At 42.3% G+C, this 16906-nt stretch overlaps 1 protein-coding gene across 1 annotated transcript in view; it reads right to left on the bottom strand.

The window, feature by feature from the left end:
* Positions 1-9521: 9521 nt before the first annotated feature.
* Positions 9522-16906, bottom strand: part of LOC139475167 (alpha-mannosidase 2C1-like) — a 44058-nt gene continuing 36673 nt past the window's right edge. Inside the window, exons 26-32 of the mRNA XM_071258423.1 lie at positions 16545-16631; positions 15739-15882; positions 14961-15070; positions 14710-14789; positions 13462-13613; positions 12018-12121; positions 9522-9645 (exon numbers count right to left, since the gene is read on the bottom strand). Coding sequence (XP_071114524.1) covers positions 9522-9645; positions 12018-12121; positions 13462-13613; positions 14710-14789; positions 14961-15070; positions 15739-15882; positions 16545-16631 — 801 coding nt within the window. The remainder of the gene's footprint in view (positions 9646-12017; positions 12122-13461; positions 13614-14709; positions 14790-14960; positions 15071-15738; positions 15883-16544; positions 16632-16906) is intronic.

Raw genomic sequence — 16906 nt, 5'->3', positions numbered from 1 at the left:
TGCCTAGGAACATTTTGATAAGTTAGTGATCGTTTTTAGTGTTTTGGTCAAATTCAATTTTTAAGTGTATACGTTCTTTTGCCAGACAGTGGTTTCTAACGTAATTTGGTTCTTACGACACGCTCAAGTCAAGAGGCACATTTTTGCCTCTGAATCCGAACGGTGGTTTCTATAATCGGCTTCGCCCATTTTTTCTTGGGACTGGATTAGGATGCGAAGTGTAGAGGGGCAAAAGAAAGTATACCGAGTTTGTTTTTTATGCAATTGCAAATTGAAAGAAAAGTTGTAAAATTTGTTTATGTCTATTTTAACCTTCACTCATCCCTGCAACAGTTTGTAAAACGTAATCCGTGGCTTGGTAAGTTTTTTGTAATAAAATAGTTGTTCATTGAAGGCAGGAGTAAATGAAATTGGAACCGCATGACCCCTACCATGTTTGAAATTTGTGCCCCAAAAGCGAATTTATTTTTTTTCAAAGATAAAATATCTAAGATGTATTTGCGATTTTTCTCATTTCTAAAACTTTGAAATCGTTTTTTTTTTCTTAGAATAAGACATTTTTTAGCGCGAGTTCAGTTCATTTTCTGGATTTTATACTATTTTTATATGAAAATCCGACATATGATAAAATCAGTTGATTGTGACAATTTGAATTGATTGTGACAATAATAAATTTCAAAACGTATTTAATTTCGATTTCGCTCGTTAGATTAGTTTTCTCGATAAGTATGTGAGTATTTAGGTCATAATATGTTGGTCACTATTATTGTGTGTGTGTGTGTGTGTGTGTGTGTGTGTGTGTGTGTGTGTGTGTGTGTGTGTGTGTGTGTGTGTGTGTGTGTGTGTGTGTGTGTGTGTGTGTGTTCGTCACTATTGAGTTTAGCAGTGATATCTCTACCAAAGCAAGAGTATTCAAGTCAAACAACCGATGCTTGTCCATGAGGGTGGCAGGCTCGGTGACTTGGTTGCTTATGAGTCATCGTACCCTGGATCGGTGCTCATAACATCAGTCACTGAACTGTCTGGGACGGACTCCATTATTTACAGGCCGCTGACATAAAGCTAGAAAATGGCTGAGTGCGCCTTTAAAAGGAAACAGGAAACCGAACGATTCAAACAAATATGATGTCAAATGGTTATTTCCTATGACAAACTGAATTATCCACAACATACGTTCACGTGTACTTTTCATATTTGCAACAAAAAATCAAAACAACTTGGAGTCGCTGCTCGTGTCATTCAGTGCACTCATAATGTAATTGTGTTTGACAGCTTCGACGAATAAATCAGTATTCGTCTTCCGTGTGACTCTCTCTTCTTCAGGAACTAATACCATTAAAGCCTTGCTGCAAGCAATATGTCAGACAGATCGTCAGACTGGTCTCTTTTGGGTGCACAAGAGTGACATTTAACAGGGGAAAAAACAAAGATGCTATGTTTTATTGGTTAAGAGTGCACTAAGGTTTGATATGAATAAACATTTTTAACATTTGTAAACATCACCCCACTTCATGTTAAAAGCCTCAACAAAACATTGCAATGGATCATTGAAGGGTCATATGTTGTCTTCATGTTATAAACTGAGTGAAAAACTATATCTCCTAGTTGTTTTTGTCATATGTTTGATTTTAATTGAAAATATCTTAAGTTAACCATATAAGTCGAAAATAATATCCCATAAAGAACTATAGTCGCTTAGTCAGCACTCAAAGAATATTTCTACAAGGTTGTTTTTTTTAAAATAATTTGATTCAAAACTTTTGAGAATTAATAAAGAATTTTTTGTATAATACACAAATGCTGATGGGTATCGTAGATTTCTTATTATCGAAAACCAATAAATTTCCTATGCGTGAAGATCCGGGGTAGATAAGGTCTTCAGCAATCCATACGTGACGTAAAAGGCGACTATGCCTGTCGTGAGAGGCGACTAACGGGATCGGGTGGTCAGGCTCGCTGACTTGTTTGCGTGGATCGATGCTCATGATATCAGTCACTAGATTGTCTGGTCCAGAATCGATTATTTACAGACCGCCGCCATATAGCTGGAATATTGCTGAGTGCGGCGAAAAACAACAAACCAAGCAACCAAACTTTGCGAAAGTAAAATGCATGTTTCGTTCAAAAATAATCTCTGTCGAGAAATACTCCGAATACCTTCAAACTTGCAATATGTGCAGTTTGATCGATGCCTCAAATCATTTGATTTAACAGTGTGAGGTTAAAATAGTTTCTTGTAAACGCAGCGCATTTTCATGTTGCGGATATCAGATAGATGAAACGCGTTTTTGGATCACAGGGGAACATAACTGGTAGGTTTCCAGCGAAATCAATGCAAAACAATTGTTTTCATGTTTTGCCAGTAAAGTATGTTATTGCCCATATGGTTCAAGATAAGCGGTTTAGCCAAATACACACTAGTGCCGTTCTCAGAAGGTAGACGCCCACAACATACAGACCTCCATGATAAAGATCGAATTGCAAGATGTTGATGTTGATGTCGCCGTCTCTATTCCAGCCATACGACGGTGCGCAGTGTTTTATCGACTATGGGCTTCACAAACTAAGAATGTTGACATCTATCGCTATTTGCGAATTAAATAATATTTCATTTATAATATTTTATGATGTGTGGTAACGTGATAACGAGTTGGTGTTAGTTTCTACGCCGCCTTGATCAGTATTTGAGGTACATATCGAAGTGTCGGGGGCACGGGTGGCCAAGTCGTCTAAGGCGCCGCGATTCGCTGTGCAGAGTTGCGTCCCTTGGGCGCGCCAGAAGTCTATGATCGTGGGTTCGAATCCCGGTTCGCCCCGATTTTGTTTCTAGGTTTGTCAGCACCATACCCGTGCTCGTGGGTTTCGCCGATGTTGTAAACGTCTGAGACCTGCATCATTTCTTGCTCCCCCCCATTTTAAGCTGACACGCCGAGATATAACTGTAATACTGTTAAAAGTGGCGTTATACCAACTCACTTACCTACTCACATAACTGAGTGTCAGCTTCATGATACAAGTGATGCTGCTCTTGCTTTATGTCAGTCTTGTCGTCACTATTCATACCGGTCTGTAGATAGCGACCCCGGACATCGCCAACCAGTGAATGATATTATGAGCAACGTCTCACGCCGCCGTGGGACGATAACCCCCCAAAAAACAAGACGCTGAGCCTGACCCCTTGACCCATTCAGTTGACTCTTGCGACAAGGCTGTGTAAAAGGCGGAATGTTTCCTCCGGAATCCGGGGGCACGGGTGGCCCAGTCGGCTAAGGCGCCGCGATTCGCTGTGCAGAGTTGCGTCCCATTGGCACGCCAGAAACCTATGATTTTGGGTTCGAATCCCGCTTCGCCCCGATTATGTTTCTAGGTTTGTCAGCACTATACCCGTGTTCGCAGGTTTCACCGAAGTGGTAAACGTCTGAGACCTGCATCACTTCGGGCTTTTCTCCCACATTAAGCTGACACGCCGTGATATAACTGTAATACTGTTAAAAGCGGCGTTAAACCCAGCTCACTCACTCACTCACTCCCCCGGAATCCGCTAGGGAAGTTCAATGTAGTCATGGCGTTATAGGACTCGTTGGGATTGAACATGTAAAATATCATTCTGACGCTCGCTTTATAAAAAGGTTTGCAATCGTCTGGTGAATAGATCGTTATTCCAATGATGTTTGTGTCCACAGACGTTCCTGGCTTTGGTGATGTAGTTTAATTAGTGGAATTGTTGCTTGAGTGAGAGAGAGGGAGAACAAGAGAGAGAGAAAGTGAGTGAAGGCGTTTAGTTTTATCTCTCTTGGATTTTGTTTCAGCTTAATCACGGTCAACTTGGTGTAGGGGAAAACTCAATTTATCAGAGGGTTATCAGACGTCTACCGATTTGGTGAAACCCAGGACACGGGTATGGTACTAACAAACCTCAAAAGAATTGGGCTGCCAAATCTTAAATCATAACCAAAATCCGGGGTAGAATAGGTCTTCAGCAACCCATGCTTGTCGTAAATGGCAACTATGCTTTTCGTAATAGGCGATTAACGGGTGTTCAGGCTCGTTATCTTGGTTGATGCATGTCATCCTATCCCAATTGCGTTGATCGATGTTCATGATGTCAATCACTGGAGTGTCTTGTCTAGACTCGATTAATTACAGACCGCCGCCATATAGCTGGAATATTGCTGAGTGCGGCGTTAAACAACAAACAAACAAACAAGCAAACTACATGTACATCATAACCAGCGCGATTCCAGATAAGATCCAGGCATACCTAAGGGACGCAACTCAAAAGAGCGACTCCGATGACGACAGCACCCGTGATTGGATTCAACCAAGCTTAAGTCACCTTCCGATTTGCGTGGATTGATTGTCATTCACTGTATTGTCTGGTCGATTATTTACAGACCGCCGTCATATAGCTGGAAAACTGCTGAGTGCGGCGTTAAACAACATATCAACAAACTTTTGACGGGGACGCAGGATGTGTATATGCCATTGACAGCTGTCGAATAAGATGTTTTGAATTCCAAATCTCGAAGACGATATTCTTCCGTTGTGCTATTACATCTGATAGCCAAAGTAAGAATGGTGACCGACAGTTCGCTGGTTGAAATACGACTGAGATTAAATACATTATTTGTTAATAAATAAAACCAGAAGTGAAAACTTGTATGTGCAATATTTCTTTAATGGCTACGTGTGACCGCCTCCGTGGTCTTATGGTAGAGCATCCGCCCGGAGAGCGGAAGGTCCGGGGTTCGATCCCCAGCAGCGTCATACCAAAAGACGTTAAAAGATGGTACTTGTTGTTACCCTGTCTGGCGCTCGGCATTAAGGGGCTAAAACAAGGACTGGTCGGCTCGGAGTCAGTATACTGTGCCTGAGTGGGGTATTCATGTTAAACTGCGGCATGGTATCTCAGTGAGCTAGCACTATAAATCGGCATCAGTCCGGGCTAGTACAAGCAGCCACACACACACACATACACGTGCATGCACGTCGCTATATAAGTGCAATAATCTTGGACGCGACGTTAAACCCCATTTCACCTCACCTTATGGCTACGTGAGCAAATATAACCATGAGCAGCGAATTTAATCAACTACAAGCAGATTTATAATGATGCGATTGATATAATTCTGTAACATGTAACTCTCGTTCTGTTGCCAACAGTTTTTTGTGATAATGAATAAATAAGCAGTATGTGAAGTTATTATTGTTGACATATTAATAAAATAAGCGGATGTACAAGGCGTGCACATTGGCTTACACGTTTATACCTGTATAAGCGCAAAACATTTTGAAGTCAAGTCTAAAATACACCATGGCTTTGTCTCAAGACCGAATGATACATTAGTGCAACTGGGTGCACAGAGTTATGTCCCTTTGTAGTTTCAGACGAAGGATTCCCTCCCGGCATTATACTTTCTTTCTCAAACCAAACACATCTTTGCTCCTGGGCCCACTTGCACAAAGCTATCTTAGCGCTAACGACTATTGTAAGCCTGTGTTAAAGTATGGGAGTTAAGATCATCTTAGCGCTAAGATCGCTTTGTGCAAGTGGGCCCTGGGTTTCACCCACATTCAAACCCGATGGCCGACCTATGACTGTTCATTATTGTAAAGAGCGTTATAACACCAGACTGCCCACACTAGGTTCATATTGTCGTTTAACCTTTACATCAAAGTGACCGCGTGCCTTTGTTCTTAGCTTCAATGTGATAAACACGGTTCAGGATTAGACATACAGCGACTTAACAGCGTTGGTGTCTGCCACCATTCTGTGATTTGGCCTCATCATAACAACACGTATAAAGCTCTATTGAAAAGTAGGTGTCATTTGTGATCACAAGATCACATACATGCATAACATGAGTGTGAGTGAGTGAGTTGGGTTTAACGCCGCTTTTAACAGTATTCCAGTTATATCGTGGCGTGACAGCTTAATGTGGGAGGAAAGCCCGAAGTGATGCAGGTCTTAGAGGTTTACCACTTCGGTGAAACCCACGAGCACGGGTATGGTGCTGACAAACCTAGAAACATAATCTGGGCGAACCGGGATTCGAACCCACAATCATAGGTTTCTGGCGCCTTAGACGACTGGGACACCCGTGCCCCCTGCATAACATGAGAATTTCTTTTATTATATTATACATTTATATACCGCATATATCCAGTTACAAGTATCCGCTCAAATGCGAAGAGTGAATTTCCACTTTGTTTCAACTCCCCGTAACTCTGCACAGCGAATCGCAGCGCCTTAGACGACTGGGCCACCCGTGCCCCCTGCATAACATGAGAATTTCTTTTATTATATTATACATTTATATACCGCATATATCCAGTTACAAGTATCCGCTCAAATGCGGAGTGAATTTCCACTTTGTTTCAACTCCCCGTAACTCTGCACAGCGAATCGCAGCGCCTTAGACGACTGGGCCACCCGTGCCCCCTGCATAACATGAGAATTTCTTTTATTATATTATACATTTATATACCGCATATATCCAGTTACAAGTATCCGCTCAAATGCGGAGTGAATTTCCACTTTGTTTCAACTCCCTGGGGAGTATACGATCCAAGCTGCCTTTGGGCGCTGGGGGATCCACATCTACTTCACATATCAGGTACCCATTCTCTGCTGGGTGAACAGAGGCACATTTGAACTAAGTCTATTTCCCAGTGTGACACCACACGTTTTGACACTTGTGTTTCGGATGTATGAACGTATTCGTGTTTCCACCATCTGGTCATCTACCATCGGATGAGTGGATTCTTTTGAGTACACGGGGTATATGTACTGCACACTAGGGGTAGTGACAAGACCGTACAGACCTTTGAAAATTGTTGGTTCATTGGCTGAATAACCTGGTAACTAGCGGGATACGATCTCTCTTCCTGGCGCTTTAGAACGCGTTCCCACGCCAAACAATCAAGGGAGCTATTTGAGTTTGGTATTCGTGTTATTAAGAATTGACTTTCACCTTGTGTGAGTTTATTGGAGTATGAACCTTCATAGAGCAAGCTCCGACGTTCATACAATGCTTGGCCCTCATTCTTTGAAGGTTCATACTCTAATGAACTCACACAAAGCGAATTCTTATACATTTTTATCACAATCTCTTACCTCAAAGGATGTAGGCCAAGATCTTTACACAATTTTATTTAGTACGCGTGAGTTCATGTTTACACTGACAGCCATACAACAACCAGCTATATCGCGGAATAAAATAGTTCGTCAAAAAGAGAGGTGACATGAGCGGATGGATGCACAACATGCTCTTCAGAAACATGTTACGCAACACATGTATTCAAATAATATCACCATTAGATAAGAAAGGTCTGTTAAGAACTACCTCAGTAAGTCAGTCACAATGACAACGCGTCGTAATACATGTACATTAAGTACAAGACGTCAAAATGGCCGACACGATAAACATGACGGGAGAGAATTCGGGAGTTGCGAATGAACCCATGGCGGTTACATGTTTTAGTCATCATTGATCAGTTGCCTGATCATTGAAAGGTGATTAAAGATATGTCAAACAGACACTAAAGTAAAGTCATTAGTTGCTGTAGACAGTCACTGCCAGCCTAATGACGGATTGAGTCGATACTACTATAGTTTGGATGTGCATTTCTTCGTTTTGTTCACTAGGATGGATCGTAGCGAGGATATTCGTGAACGATCGTGCAGTCAAACTATGACGTTTCTCAATGTATAGTAAAACGCTGAGTTCACGATTAAAGGGTCTAAATGAATCAGAAAGAACGCTTCTGTACGTATTCGTGCTGGGGAATTCCCAAGGGTTTCCCAAGGAATGTGGATGTTGTCCGTCATTGTTTACGTCATTTCAAGAACACGGTCCCGTGAAAAACCTATGAACGCAAAATTGTGTCGTTCATACACTTACGAACGTCCATTTCGCGGTCATGTATGTGACCGACTTCTCGTCCAATGGAAAAGCCGTGTATCGTGTAAACGCCAAAGTAAAAAAAATATACGTTTAACACAGAATCATGCGATAGATTAGGTTACACTGTTTTAATATGTTTACACGTTCGAATACCCGGTCACCTCGCCTAAATGTCTGGCTTTGAAATTGGTAATCCAAACCGACATCTGCAGACTGGGTGATTGATTGAACTCGGATACTTTCATTCTGCTGTGAGCAATATTTCAGTAACAGAAAGGACGTCTGATAGTTACAGAGTCTGCACCAGGTAAACCAGTATAAGACAAACAATGTATTCAGTAATTACCCGAATATCCGGGAAATACCAAACTTACGCAACTTGAATCTTCATTGATGGAAGTTGAGGAACGTCTTAACCTAGAGTCATCATCCTTGATCTCTATGCAGTGTTTTCTTGTACACCAAACAACTCCCACTCGTCATAACATATACTTACGTGTTTAAAATCGGATCAGAATTATGTATGCACTTATTGAACACCATACCTGAGTTCATACATGTAAAGTGGGCTAAAAGGGAAAGATGTTTTATTGCAGGCGCCTGTGAATTAAAAAACGACGAATCCTTAGAGTGAGTGAGTGAGTTGGGTTTAACGCAGCTTTTAACAGTATTCCAGTTATATCACGGCGTGTCAGCTTAATGTGGGAGGTGATGCAGGTCTCAGACGTTTACCACTTCGGTGAAACCCACGAGCACGGGTATGGTGCTGACAAACCTAGAAACATAATCGGGGCGAACCGGGATTCGAACCCACAATCATAGGTTTCTTGCGTGCCAAAGGGACGCAACTCTGCACAGCGAATCGCGACGACTGGGCCAGCCGTGCCTACCACGAACCCTTAGAGGGTCATGTTTAGTTTCCGATCTCTGTCACGAAATCCATGAATGATTTTCCTTCAAAGAAACGAATTAATTATAATGCGATAAATGGTTAAGTCATAATAAGAAAGATAACAAGATCACGTACCACTAAATACCTTTATTTTTGTTTGCATAGAACAACTTTTATGAAAACTACAACAAACTTTAAGAATGCCCTTGTTTCCAACAATAACAACAATCTTAAGTGGATTGGATTAAAGCAGTGATTGTGAGTGATGACAGTATTTCAGTTAAAGCAAGGCAGGTCCGGTTGATGGACGAAAGGCTTAAGTGATTGAAGTTGATGGTTGATGATCAAGGTTGCACCTAGGATTCTAACCCACTACCATAGCTATCTGGAACGTCTCTGGAACGTTTTCCGTTATAGACCTGACACACATAAAGCAAATCACATATGAAAGGATGGGTGAGTGAGGGTACAGTGTTTTCGCCGTACCCTGGAAATATTCTGGCTATAATAATGGCTGACTGTAAATAGTTGCATCTGGGTGGGGAAAACAGCGGATGACAATACACGCCATCGGGGTACGTTGACAGCCAGTGACTCTTTGTAAACACACGGACCTCATATAAACCGGCTCTATGGTTACTGAGGGGTTTCGCGGACCCTGACTTCTCCAGACATCTACAAGAGCGTTAGTCGGTTCTTTTTGTACTTGAGTATCTGGCTCACTAGAAGTGAACTGTCAGGGACAGTATCTGAAATGGACCCAGAGACATCCGTATTGTGGCAGGGTGACCAGGGATGAAGTCAACATCTTCATCATCGTCCAGTATCTCCTCCAGCCCGTTACATCTGCAACGACAACGATTGGTCAGTAAATCAGTGACAGTGGTCAAACGTTCGATCTTGACAGTCACATGCAAATGCACATTTATTAATAGTGTAGTATAAGGGGAGGTAACTTGTGGTACATACATGTACGGGCAGTGTAAGGGGTATAACTCTAAAAGAATGTAGCACGAATATGGCGGACGAAGGTGATGCGTTGCTAGTAGGCGGGTGCGCGGAATGTCTAGAATGGAGAGGGGAGTTTGACTGTTAGCACAGTTGGATGTGTATAATAATGAAATGAAGACGTGTGTGGGTTGTAGCAACGTGAGTTCTCTGGGGAAGTGTGTGGACCACATGAGGGGGGACTAAAAGGAGTTTGTATGTTTTTATAGGTTTAGAATTTTAGGGTTTATTGGCAGCTTGTTTGTTGTTCTTTTTTTTAAAATGCGGCCAAGTAGGCCTGTTTTGATAAGATACATGTACATGCCTAGTGCGTTAAAGGTTTGTAAGTCATTTAGGGTTTTTTGTACCGTTGCTAGTGTCATTTGGTTGTTGCAATTTAGTGTGGATTGGAGCGTTGTTCTGTGTTGCTGGTATTGTGTGCAAAATAGTATTACGTGTTCAGGCGTTTCTTTTAAGTTGGAGTGGGGGCATTTACCGGTTTGGTGTTTTATAATTTGGTGTAGGTGGGAGTTTAACTTAGTGTGGCCTGTTTGTAGTTTAGTTATTACTCTGTCAATTTTTTTGGTTTTATGATGAATTTTTGGTTTTATGAGTGGCTTTTGTAGTAGGTGTTTTAGTTTGCAATCAGATTTCTGATGGTTATTTTGCCACTTTTGGAAGATTTTTTCCGTTGTGATACTTTTAGTTTCGTTTTTTGCTATCGGTAGGTTGATGCTTACTTCTTCTAATTTTAGTGCTGATTTGGCTGCTTTGTCTACGTGTTCGTTGCCAAACACTCCAGTTTTTGTTTTTTTATGGCCTGGAGCCTACTTAATGAGTCTGAAAAGATTATTTTTTTTGTGTCTATTCATTTGATCGCTGTGCAGGGCTATTACTATCCCCATTAATTCGGCTGTGAACATTGATCGATTAATTGGGAGCCTATAGGATTGTGACTAACAGTGTAATGGTAACACATATATAGTAATGAACAACAATGGACAGACAATGAAGTTGCTCTGGACATGGGACTTCTGGGGGCTGATGAACCGACACAGCTCAGGGGATGAACAATTCAGGCAATACATGCCATACTATAAATAACAGTAATTAACGGGAAGTTATATAGTGGCCCAGGTTGGTTGACAGTCAATATACAATGAAATGTTGGTGAGGATTAACAACGGGGATTAGGGTCTAATACATGATGACAATTAAGATATGGAAACATGCACATGTCATGGCTACAGGGTAATTAGCCTTTGGAATCAAATGTTCTTCAGACAATGGTTGTCGTAAATCAGTCGCTATGACAGGTCTGTTAATATTCCATCCGAAAAACTGAATCTGTAGTCAATCGTGATAGTGTCTTATATTACTCAAACTGACTACATTTTCTTGTTCACAGGTTCCTGAAGGTGTGTACATCACTGTGCCATAATCTGTATACATGTCATACCTGACCCGTGAAGATCCGGGGTAAAAAAAGGCTTCAGCAACCCATGTTTACCATAACAGGTGACTGTTCTCGTCGTAAGAGACGACTAACGGGTGGTCAGGCTCGTTGACTTTGTTGATGCATGTCATCGCATCCGTATTACGTGGATCGATATTTGCATGATATCAATCACTGGATTGTCTGGTCCAGACTCGATTATTTACAGACCGCCGTCATATAGCTGGAATATTTCTGAGTGCCTCGTTAAACCAAAGAAATAAAACTGTACGGTTCTGATCTCACAGGAAGCTGTCTTCCATGAACGCTAACCCCGTTGGTATTCCAGGCTAGAATATGTCCCCGGCAACATATGCTTGTCGTTGGGATGGTTAGACTCGGTGAATTGATTGATACTGAATGCGGCGTTAAACAACAAACAAACAAAATATTTCGGATGTTAAATGAAACTTTGTTGCATAAAATAACATCAGACCGTACGTTTACATATATAGTTTGAATTTTTCTGACACACAAACTGATTTATTAAATATATTTTTGTGGAAACGTTAAGGTATCATGTAAAGACACTTATACAGACACTCTCGTTAGCCCAATTCATTTTACAAGTAAGGTGTTGGCAAGGGTCGTAACGTTGGCTTATCTTGGATTCGAACCAACTGTGAACATGGATGCAACTTTGCACAGCAATTTGCAACACCTTCAACCACGATGTCACTCGAGCTCTCTGAGTTACTAAATGTATATCTTAAAAAATAACTTTTATCTTCTTTACCTTGAAACACTCAAAACAGGGAGTAAGGTACTCAGCGTTGTCGCTACACTTCCACCGAACGATTCATACAATCTCAGAATCAGACTTCGTGGATCCTCCTCGGCCTAAAAAGGCAATGGAAATGAAGCAAAATATGTAACAAAATACATAGCCGTATGAAGGGTGGCTGGTAAGTCTACAGTGAACCTTTAGTTATGTACAATCCATCCAATATTACGGCGGGGGACACCAGAAATGGGCTTCACACATTGTGGCAATGTCGGGAATCGAACCCGGGTCCTCGGAGTGACGAGCGAACGCTTTAACCACTAGGCTACCCGACCGCCCCTAAGATTCCAAGGGAATCCTATTGGTGGACTACCTCCCAAAAGGTCAGACCATTATGACCATGTCATCGATCATAATTGCGTCGGTCGATGCTCATGATATCAATCACTGGATTGTCTGGGCTAGATTCGATTATTTACAGACCGCCGTCATATAGCTGGAATATTGCTGAGTGCGGCGTAAAACAACAAACCAAACCAAAACAAAAAGATGACTGTGGCTTTAGACACATTGAACACTCTCCGTATTCACCAGCTATGGCACTGTCAGATTGCTACCTCTTCCCAAACTATATGGCAAACACTATGTGGAGGACGTTTTACACCACGGGGAGGAAGTCTTCTACACCAGTCGGTTCCAGTCCATCTTCCCGAGGCAAGAGAGTTAAATGACTTTAAAAGTCCAGTTTCCCCCACCCTTGCCGAACTAGGCTGGAATTACTGGGCACAATCGTAGCGCCACCAGTGGCTATTACGAGTTATGTCCCTTCTGAGCCTCTCCTATGGACCAATCAGATTCCCCCTCTCTCATTACTTGCGTTTGCTTCACACAAAATAGTGGCGCCCAGTCAAGACAATCTGATCGATAATCAAGATCTATATTGTGATAAAACGGGTCTTACATCGCGAAATGCATCAAAATACGTGAGCACCTTGATTAAAAACATGAAAAGAAGTGGAACATATCTACTGACAACGAGTTGGCGGTGCACATGCTTTGCAAATCCTGCAATCGACCGAAATCTGCACGACAGTTTACGAACCGGAATTCGATTTCGATGCGCGATTTTGATTGGACTATGCATAGACTCGTTAGTCCAGCCAAAATGTAACTCTATAACACCAGCCTAGTTCAGCAAGGGTGGAAACTGGACTTTTATAGTGAGTTAACTCTCTTGCCTCGGGAAGATGGTTCTAGTCACGATTCAACAGATTTAGGTTGGCGACAGCAGTGGTGAATAGGGAAATAAGGTAAGGGTGGTGCATTGTGGATACCAAAGCTTTGAAATATTAATTGAACAACGCGAGCATACAGGATAGCTCAGCGTGGTGAATAACTCAATGTCGAAACTATCGTGTAACAGGGGTGACGACCACGCTGGGGAAACTGAACTTACAACTTTCACAGTTTCCAGGACAATCTGATTTGTATCCAACCGGAAGTAGCTGACGCCATTTGTGGGGAGAGTGAAAGCGGGGCTAAGACGCAGGTTTAGAGGAGAGTTCAGGTTGTATGCTTCTTGAATGACCCCGGCAGCCTGAAATGTACCTATACCAAAGTACAGTTAATATCCTTAAATACGTGATTACGTTCATGCCATTATGTATACATTTAATCAGGACAGGGTAATTTCATAAACAGAAATATGCCCAATTCAGAAATATGCCACGATATTTAGGACATATATAGAACCAGTTTGTGTTTCATAAAAACTATAACTTTACGATAAACCAAAAACATTCAATCCGAGGTTAGGCGGACAAGTGTAATGTGAGAGGAAAGCACAAAGGCAAGTCATACTCGTTTACCGCCCAGGGAAACCAGAGCAGATACACGGTACTACAAGACCAAGGGTCGTGATCAGGTTTAATCTGGTATTTTAACCAACCATCAGCGGATCCTGTTTAGGCTAAGGTACGCAACTCTGCAAGAAGAACGATCCACTGGTATCACCTCGCTGCTATTTCGGGTTCCATGTGGGATTAGAGTTACATAGACCACTATGTCTTACCTCCAATCACCTGGTTATGCTCCATGATTCACAACACCTCCCATGCTCCAAATAGACATGATGATAAGATTCTCACATGTGATTTTCAATCTCATTAAAATCAGACCTTAGTTCTCGCTACCGCTAAACAAAGATCTGAAGACATCCCATTAGGGGTCACGTCAGAACGACCGTTCATCCGACCAATCAGAGCGTCACTTACCAAATTATGAAAGTGACAGTCGGAATGTGATTTCTAATCATACAACCTCGAAAACATTAACACGCACGGGATATTCCGAACGATAGATACGGGTTTAACGACTGAATCCATACAATCTAGACCATCTATTAGCCATTCCAGAATATTCTTTTGTTCAGGTTTCAAATTTGTAATGGAGAATTTGTCAAAATATGTTTCGAAGCGTAGTTGCCTATTTGAAATTGGTGCCGTAAAGCACGAGAAAGCTGCCTTCTGATTGGTCATTCCATTGGTCGATCAAAGTTCGCGCAAGGTCGGTCTGACATGACCCGTAATGGGATGTCCTTAGATATTTGTTTAGCGGTAGCGAGAACTAAGATCTGATTTTAATGAGATTGATGTGATTTTCAAACTCAGTTACTCATGCGTTTTAATTAAACGTTTCGTTCTACCTGTATAAGGCATGACTGCATATGTAAACTCGTGGTCTCCGATGTCACAGCTGGTGTCGGGGGCTGTGGGTGATCTCAAACTAGAAATAAAATAGAAAGTTGAGTGAGTTAGTGGGAGGAAAGCACCCAGTTGAGCGGAATCTTTGGAGAAAGCGACAAGCAAGGGGATTTTGCCGACAAAGCAAGAATCTGGAATTGATGAAGGTGGAGAGTAATTATGGTGACGATGATGAAGTGTCCTGCTTACTTACAGCGAGAGCCGGAGAGTTCCGCCGACACACGAGTAGCCATATTTGCTGTCATTGAGGAGCGCCACCCCGCGGCCGTGTTCAGATATGTCAGCCCATTTGTGTCCACAGACCTGTTACAACAATACATACACGCAATGCATCAAACTGACGAGGTGAAACAGTTTAAATATGTGTTCTTAATATTACATCATCCTGGAGGCCTGGAAAGTAAGTGAACGATTGACTTGCCTTTGCATGTGTTTGTGACGGGTGTCCCGGGTTGAGAAGGATACGCCAACCTTTTGCTCAACATCTGAGTGAGTTGTGTTTAACGCCGCTTTTAACAGTATTACAGTTATATCACGGCGTGTCAGCTTAATGTGGGAGGAAAACCCGAAGTGATGCAGGTCTCAGACGTTTACCACTTCGGTGAAAGCCACGAGCACGGGTATGGTGCTGACAAACCTCAAAACATAATCGGGGTGAACCGGGATTCGAACCCACAATCATAGGTTTCTGGTTCGACCAAGGGACGCAACTCTGCACAGCGAATCGCGGTGCCTTAGACGACTGGGCCACCCGTGACCCCTGCTCAACATCTAACATGAGTACTATTTGATAGAGACTGCTATGCTATGATTGGACTCGTACAGAGTACTCTGCTTTCAATAGTCTTTTCTAATGATTAATTTGGAAATGGTTTTGTCGTTTTTGTTTACATATCCTATACAGTGTGAGGCTTTCACTATCTGGATTCCTATTAGGACCACTCCCGTCATGTACAGTGTCCTCTGCTTACCTCATACTTGGCGGAGTCCCAGGAAGTGTTGTAGTGTGTGGGTCTCTGTAGATGGCCAAACTGGATCTCGTACGTGGCCTGGGATGACGTCATGCTGGTGGGGAACTCGACCTTCAGGAACTTGTGGCTCTCGTGCCAGCTCACCTTGGATAGGGGTAAGAATAGTTATAACATGTATACAGATAGTTGCACAGTGCTGTGCACCTCTAGAGGGACTTGTGGCTCTTATGATAGCTCACCTTGGATAGAGGTAGGGGGTGGTTATAACATGTCATTTGTTTATTGTTTAACGCCGCACTCAGCAATATTCCAGCTAAATGACGGCGTCTGTGAATAATCGTGTCTGAACTAGACAATCCAGTGATTGATATCATGAGCATTGATCTATGCAATTGGGAAACGATAACATGCATCAGATCATCTGAGAGTCTGACCACCCGATCCCATTTGTCGCCTCTTACGACAAGCACAGACGCTGTTACGGCAAGCATGGGTTGCTGAAGGCCTAGTCTAACCCGGATCGTCACGGGCCAGGTATAACATGTATACAGATAGTGGCACAGTGACGTACACACCCACAGGAACCTGTGAACAAGAAAACGTAGTCAGTTTGAGCAATATACGACACATTTACAATTGACATCACATTTGTGATGAAAACATTCTACAGATTCATTTTTTTCGAATGGCATATTAACAAAAACGCATGGACCTATAGTCAGTTTGGAGGGGCACCTTCTCAGATACATACTCGGTTGGCACCGCATCGTAATTCCTCAGATGTCACACGTGACTTGAGCTCTCACCTGAGTGTTGAATTTGATGTAGGGACACTCTGCGTCTAGTATGATGGACTGTGTCACGTGACTCCTCTCACTGACCCGCACGCACACCTGGTCACAACACATACACACTACTGAATCGAGTAAATATACAGACAGTAACTTAGTATTGTTGAAATGCTGAGGTAACACACCAAAATGACATATACTCATGTAAAACCAACCTTCAACGCTTGCATGTTGTCATAGCACGTTTGTCTTTAGGAAATCCTACATGTCCAGAAAACAAATATTTTCTGAAACAAATTATTTACCCAACCCCCTAAGAAAATGACAAGATCGGACCCTATGAAGTACTAACACAAAACACCAACATCAGTTTACAC

The sequence above is a fragment of the Haliotis cracherodii genome, unplaced genomic scaffold (assembly GCF_022045235.1).
Source record: "Haliotis cracherodii isolate W230 unplaced genomic scaffold, xgHalCrac1.p SCAF_3, whole genome shotgun sequence".
Taxonomy (NCBI): domain Eukaryota; kingdom Metazoa; phylum Mollusca; class Gastropoda; order Lepetellida; family Haliotidae; genus Haliotis; species Haliotis cracherodii.
The sequence above is the reverse complement of the archived record's forward strand: the minus strand, read 5'-3'. Positions and strand labels throughout refer to the sequence as shown.